The 7,007-nt window shown below is 27.7% G+C and overlaps 1 protein-coding gene across 1 annotated transcript; it reads left to right on the plus strand.

Annotated features, from left to right (window-relative positions):
* Positions 1 to 1,910: 1,910 nt before the first annotated feature.
* LOC100168869 (poly(rC)-binding protein 3-like) lies at positions 1,911 to 6,761 on the plus strand. Its single transcript, XM_029485325.1, has 9 exons — positions 1,911 to 2,021; positions 2,799 to 2,834; positions 2,917 to 3,033; positions 3,090 to 3,335; positions 4,491 to 4,571; positions 4,642 to 4,726; positions 5,358 to 5,535; positions 6,077 to 6,211; positions 6,340 to 6,761. The coding sequence occupies exons 1-9, from the start codon at positions 1,911 to 1,913 to the stop codon at positions 6,680 to 6,682; spliced, it is 1,332 nt and encodes a 443-aa protein (XP_029341185.1). The 3' UTR covers positions 6,683 to 6,761.
* Positions 6,762 to 7,007: the final 246 nt, after the last annotated feature.

Here is a 7,007-nt window from a genome sequence, read left to right on the forward strand (position 1 = left end):
AAATAATAAATACTATTTAGTATTTAATAATAATAATATATTATTTACATCATTAATCAATAAGTAATTATTTGATGTACTGAAAAACTTCAAGATTGTTATAGTACCTAACTGTTATGTCTTTATGATTGTAATTTGTTACTAATAAATAATAACTATAACTATAAGTTATAACTAAAACTATAAGACATAAGTAATAACTAGGTATAAATAATAAGGAATACACAAAATGACGAAATCCGAATATGGATACCAAGAATTCAAATTTCAAGCCATAAAAATTCTGTGAGGGCTGGATAACGCTCATGGCTCATGGCAAAATAAAAATATTGTCATGAAATAAAATATTTAACGATATTAATGACCACTTGGGCGCTAGCTGTGCTTCTCGCAGGCCGCAATCGAGGTTAATCACTGGGCATCAAAAATATTGCTCCGTTGAGTAACCTGTATATCTTAAATCGTGACTAAACCCAACGTTATCACTTATCACTAATTAGTAATCACAATATCCATTAAAATCATTTTTCTATGCGTCCAATTCTGAGTTCAGACTGCTTCGTAATAATAAATAATAATTTCATAAATCATTAATTATATTATACCAGTTTAATATACACCCTACCGGTTGTACGTAGCTTCAAACCTAGTAAGAGAGCACTTCCAACGACTTCACGAGTAAGTTATATTTCAGGTAAATATTTTTACTTACAATAATAGTTGATAACAAATCGTTTCGTTCTATTAAATATTGTGTCCATTGGCCAATTATCTCAGATTAATTTACTATTTAACCAGTCGCCAGGACTGGAAAGTTGAAATAATATGTAGGTATAGTTATTAGTTATGTAGCATGTTACTATTCGACATTTCGATGGCTTTAAAGGCATCCTTTACGATGTATCAAACTATCAATCATGGTACATGAACAAAATTTGTTTTCGCATCAACTTTCCAACTTGTGGTTGTGATTTATGAAAATTCAAAAATCCCGCCCGGAATCAGATAACTAAATTTATTTTTATTATACTCTTCTAGTATATATATATCATATTCTCTAATATACTTATGTATTATGTATTGTTCTGTGGTATAAGTAATCCTGCAGTGACCCAGTGACCGTGACGAGTTTAAAGTTTCAAACCTACAGCGAACTGCTGAAATGCAATCATATAAATAAACGATTTCTATTTTAATTTTTCTGGTGATGCTCTGATCATAATGGTTTATTCAATTTCTTGATGAGAACCATTATATTGTTGATTAGTGTTAGACTAGTGTCTAGTGTACTGTGTAGGTACATAATTTATACATTTGCTACGTATTTTTTTTTTAAATTTTATAATTAAATATTAATATTATATTATATTTTTATTTTTATTATTTATAATAATATTATTATGCAGCCATGTCATGACGCCGTACTTAATTACAAGTTACAACTATCGTTTATCACTATGTATTATTGTACAATACTTTGGGTACCTAGTTTAAACTTTTTTATACCATTGTTTGTGGGAGGGGCTGAGGAGAGTATTATTTTTTTTTATAAACGGTAACACTGCGTTATTCCTTGCGTCTATCACACGAATAATAATATCTTAAAATGCATGGTCTATCAAAAATCAAAATATTATTGTATCACATAATATTAATAATACATTATTATCAAAAATAATAAATGTCAAGCTATTAATTATTTACTCAGGAAATATTATCCTCAAGTAATTAATGATACCAAACTTCGATTTGCACTTTTGTAGCGATCGTAGCCCTTAGGTACGTCGTGTGTTCAATTCGCATACTGCATTGCTGCCAGGTAGTAGGTACGCCATATAATTATTTAATGTCGGTTAAATATTTTATTTTTTCTGTTATTAATTAGGTAAATATTACATAATAAATTCCTGATGATTTCTGTCAAAGTGAAAGTGGAAAACGAAGAGCAAAGTTCCAATGGATCTAGTTTCAATGATTACAACGATGTTAAATTGACCATGCGGATTCTAATTGATCGCAGAGTATGTTGTATATTTTTTATTTGTAAATTATGTTATCTAAGAGCACACTTACACATATTATATTAATACATACATTTTGTTGTCTGTATGACTATTTTCAATAATTATGTTTTTAAGTTAGGTAATTCATTATTAAACTTAAAGACAATAACATTATCTACACTCTCGTCTCATTTTCTCGATATTCAGAAGATGCAAGAATATTTTATAATACCATAAAAGTATGATTTTGGATATGACTACCGAGTGAGCACAGCCTATTATTATTGTCGTAGGTTTGATATTATTGGTAAATGTTTAATGTGCTTAATAAAGCTACCTAACCTATTACCTATTGAACAAAACTTTCAGAACCTAAATGTTATATGTGTAGAGACTACTTGTGCATGTATATTATATAGTGTGAGCTTAAGAATAATCTTGGATTAATAAATGATTATGATTTATAATTCAAGCTTTTTATTCATTTTTTATTTTATAATATTACCAGTATGTTAAACATAAATGAAAAGCAACATGGATTAACTTATAAAATATTTATATTATTTTTTTTTTTTAATAACTGTAGGTACTTGCCTAAAACATTGAAACAAAAAACAATTCTTAATTATGTTTCTGATTTATAAGTAATCAAAAATTATAAGATTAATGTAGTGTCTTTTCAAAATGTAGCTTGTAAATTGTATACTAAATGTTTGCACTTTGTTTTATATTATATGCACGTGGTATATTATTGATTTTTATGATAAAATACATTTCTTTTTTTCATAACTTTAGGAAGTAAGAAATGTGATTGGTAAAGGAGGTGAAAGTGTAAAAAATATAAGAAACCAGGTAAATAGTTAAACAATTGTTCAATTTATTTATATTTTAAAATAATTTAATATTTTTTTAGTCTGGTGCTAAAGTTTTAATCTCTGGTGGTCAAACTCGAGAAAGTATCGTATCCATTACTGGAACTACAAATGCAATTTGTAAAGCTACTGAACTTATCGGACTAAAAGTCGAAGAAGTAAGAATTTTTATGAAAATATAAATTTAAAATTACATTTTTAACTTTTTTTTTAGTTTTTTGAGAGACAAAATGGCCCAAAAGCATTTTTGACTTTGAAGCTAATTGTACCAATATCTCAATGTGGTTTCATAATTGGTAAAGGTGGATGTAAAATAAAAGAAATTAGAGAATCAAGTGGAGCTGCCATACAAGTAGCATTAGACATGTTACCCAATTCAACTGAACGTCTAGTTTCAATCACTGGTACTACGGGAACAATATCTCAATGTGTTTATCAAGTTTGCAATGTAATATTAAATGTAAGGAAAAATAGAATATTTATTTCAAGCATTAAGTAAATTATATAGTTGAAGTATGGTATACTGAGGGACACGGAAGATTAAATGATCTATAAATATTAATAATGTTAAGGTATCAAAATTTATTAAACAATGATTGAAATATTTTTGATTTTTGAATCAGTATTATTTCTATTAGGTAGACGAGTAAGAAAACTGTCCAAGGCTCAAAGAAATTTAACTATAGATGAGTCATAAATTAATAATTTTACATAGTAAAATTAAGTTCTGTTGGTGTTTAGACAATTAGCCATATTTTTGTTTTACAAAATAGTATTAATAAAAATATGAAGATATAAATATATTCTGGAAATTAATTAGTCACAATTACTCGAAAATCTTCTTAAGGGGCCTCGCTAGAGCATTTAAAGGACATTGTTTAGGACATTTTTAATCTCGTCTTAGCCTCATGGGATCTATGTGTTAGTTGCAAATAATTATTATTAGTGTGAGTGAAATTCAAAAGGGGTACCAATATTTTGCGCGCATGCACATGTCAATACCTCAATAACATTATAAATTTCACTGTACAAATTTTTACGATAACTTACTTATTGTTTTGAAAAAATTAAACTTAATTTATTTTATCCGGTTTTGATTCTGAAAAAATATTTGAATTCAACAGAAAAATTTCTGTTGATTGTGCAAAACACTCTATTTATATTTTTAATTTTCAATCACCATAATAAAAGATTTAATTTTTGCTAAGTGTTCCTCACAATCTATAGCCAACTTTCTGTTGAGTTCAAATTTTTCCAGAATCAAAATCAGATAATGTAAACTTACTTGAATTTTATAAAAATCTCAAGGTCTTTTAAGCTAAAATTGAAGTCAGTAGTGAGGCCCTTTTACTCAAACTTTTATTTATTAGCTTGCCTATAAAAGTTTATAAGTTTTATTTAAGCCTTGAGGTATAAAATATATAAGTTGAATTTAATTTTATTCTCCTTGCCATTTTAGTTATTGAGACTAGTGTAGGTATTATAATATTGGTTTTTTATTTTTTTTTTTTGCATTAGTTCACTTGATTTTCAGTATATTTTAGTTACTGAAATTATTGTATATTCTAAGTCCTGAGGTAATATTAAATATCTATTATAATTTATACATTTTCAGTCGCCATCACGTAAGGCAACAATCCCTTATGATCCTCGTCGTAAAACTTTAGGATTTGCTAGTAGTGCAGTCGGTACTGATGTAAGTTTCTTATTACTAATTAAGATTTATTAATAATGTTCATTTTGTAAATATTTTAATATTATTTTAGTTTGGAAGACAATGCATTAATCCTTTGGCCAGTCTTGCAGCTCTTGGGTTAGGAACTGTATCAACTGGAAGTATCAATCCAGCTAGTATGTATTAATATGTATTTAAAATTTAAACATTAGTGAAAAAGCTTTGTTTTATAATGATTGTTATTTCAAGCAATTCCCATTTTCCCTTAATTGTTATGTTGTTTTTTTCCGGCGGCTTTGTAAACTACTGAGAATTTTTTTAAAATTGACCTCCCGAATGCACCAACTAGATTCACTTTCCCATTGAACAAGATACTGTTGAAGAAAATCGAAGCAGTTTTACTGCCCCAAACCGTGATGACAGACACAAAAATAAAATACATCATTGTAAAATCAATACATTCATCGCTCTGCTCTGAATCTAAAAAACTTTACGACAAGATCTATGACTACCCTATATCTTTTACTCTTCTTTTTTTCTTTGGAAACAAACAATTTAGGGATATGAATGTTTATGTTAATTAATTTTCAATTAACACAATTTACATATTTCAAATAGCTTATAGATACATGCTTGAAAATAATTTTTGTGTGTGTGTGAACTGATAAATAATAATAATACATTCTGAGTTTTTAAATTTAATTATGAATAGTAAAGTAGATGGATGTTTTTTTAATGCAATTAACCAGTTTACCTTTTGTATGAATTTTTTATTAAATTAAATTAGATAAAAAATTATATGTTTAGCCTTAGCTGCATTGGCTGGAAGTCAGTTGAGAACAGGTAATCGTCAAAACCGAAATGGTGGTGGGGAACATAAAAATCAAAATTCTAATTCGAACTCTGAGACAATATCTATGACTGTACCTAATGTTTTAATTGGATGTGTCATTGGCAGAAGAGGAAGTAAAATCGCAGAAATAAAGTAAGTTGTACCAAACATAGTATCCTACTCAATGTAAAAATTATTATTTTTTTTTTTATTACTCACTGATAGGTTTATGATGACTTTTTAAAAATGTTTTAAATACGTTTTTTTTTTCTTTAATTGATTAATTTTGTATTGTATATGTTGTTTATATACATAAAATATAACATTAATCAATCTGGTTATAATACTGTAATTATAATTTTCAACACTTTAACTTTCATAAGTTAATATTTCTATTATGAAATTATTTGTTCTGTAAATTCTCATTTCAAGATTTTACTCAGTATTCATTAAAGCTTAAAATTAGAAAATAAAACTATAATTTTTCTTAATTTAAAAGACAATCAATTTAATAATAATTCTTTATACTAACAACTAGAATAAATAGTTTTAATGAATAAGATACTGATACTCTTGATCCAGAGTCTAAATCACATGTATTGATCATATTAATGGTAAAATTTGAAATTAATTGATTTATTTTTAAAAAAAAATAATAAATATTAAATATATTATGTGTATATGTTTTATATAGACAATTAAGTGGTGCTTTAGTGTATATAGCTAAAGGTGAAAGAACTCATGAAAATGGTGAAAATGAAGATCGACAAATAACAATTACAGGAAACAAAGATTCTATATCAGTTGCCAAGTACTTAATTGAAATGAGGTACAACTTTATTACTAAGTTTTAGACAATATTCATGGGATCATAGATGAGAATCCTAGTGTTATCATTAAATCCCTCGTATTGTATTATATGTCCTTTTTTATCAGTAATCCAAATTTCTTCTCTAGCGTGGAACTGCAGAAAGCCAATCTTGAGGGGGCAAATTCATCATCTAGTCCTGACGATGAGTCCAGCTCAGCCTTGCCCACTCCTCCAACAGTGGCCGCATCTCCTTTGTCGTCCGCCATCACATTGGCTGAACTATTTGCCAAGCCGGGTGTCATTAATGCCCTATCCAGCTTATCTGCTCTTGGCGGCCTAACCGACTTCTTGGGAGCCTTATTTGGCGCCAATCAATCCTCTCCAATGCAGACCACAGGTTTCCATCGCCCAAAAAATTATTTCCAGAGAAACTGCAGTCCTTCAGGCGAAAAAACCAAAGCAGACAGGACCAAGTTTGCTCCTTACTGAATGCTAATTGATCCCAAATCCACCAATATTCATATTAATGTTTGGTCCTACCCATCTTCAATTCTTTATTTTTAAGTGGTTTTTCATTATTTAAAATTTATTTAACTATCATTAAAAAAACTTCTAATTTTTGAAAGTCTGAAGAAAATTCTAATTTAACATGGTTGATTTTCTTTATAGTTAAACTTCAAACATTATAGTTACAAATCTCTTTCATGGGTGGAATTATTGCATTTTAAGGTTTTAGTCTATCATTTTTATTTAATATAATATTTTATTGTGTCCAATTTATAATATTTCACTTTTTAGTTTAAATTGTTTCCGA

Source organism: Acyrthosiphon pisum, chromosome X, assembly GCF_005508785.2.
Source record: "Acyrthosiphon pisum isolate AL4f chromosome X, pea_aphid_22Mar2018_4r6ur, whole genome shotgun sequence".
Lineage (NCBI taxonomy): Eukaryota > Metazoa > Arthropoda > Insecta > Hemiptera > Aphididae > Acyrthosiphon > Acyrthosiphon pisum.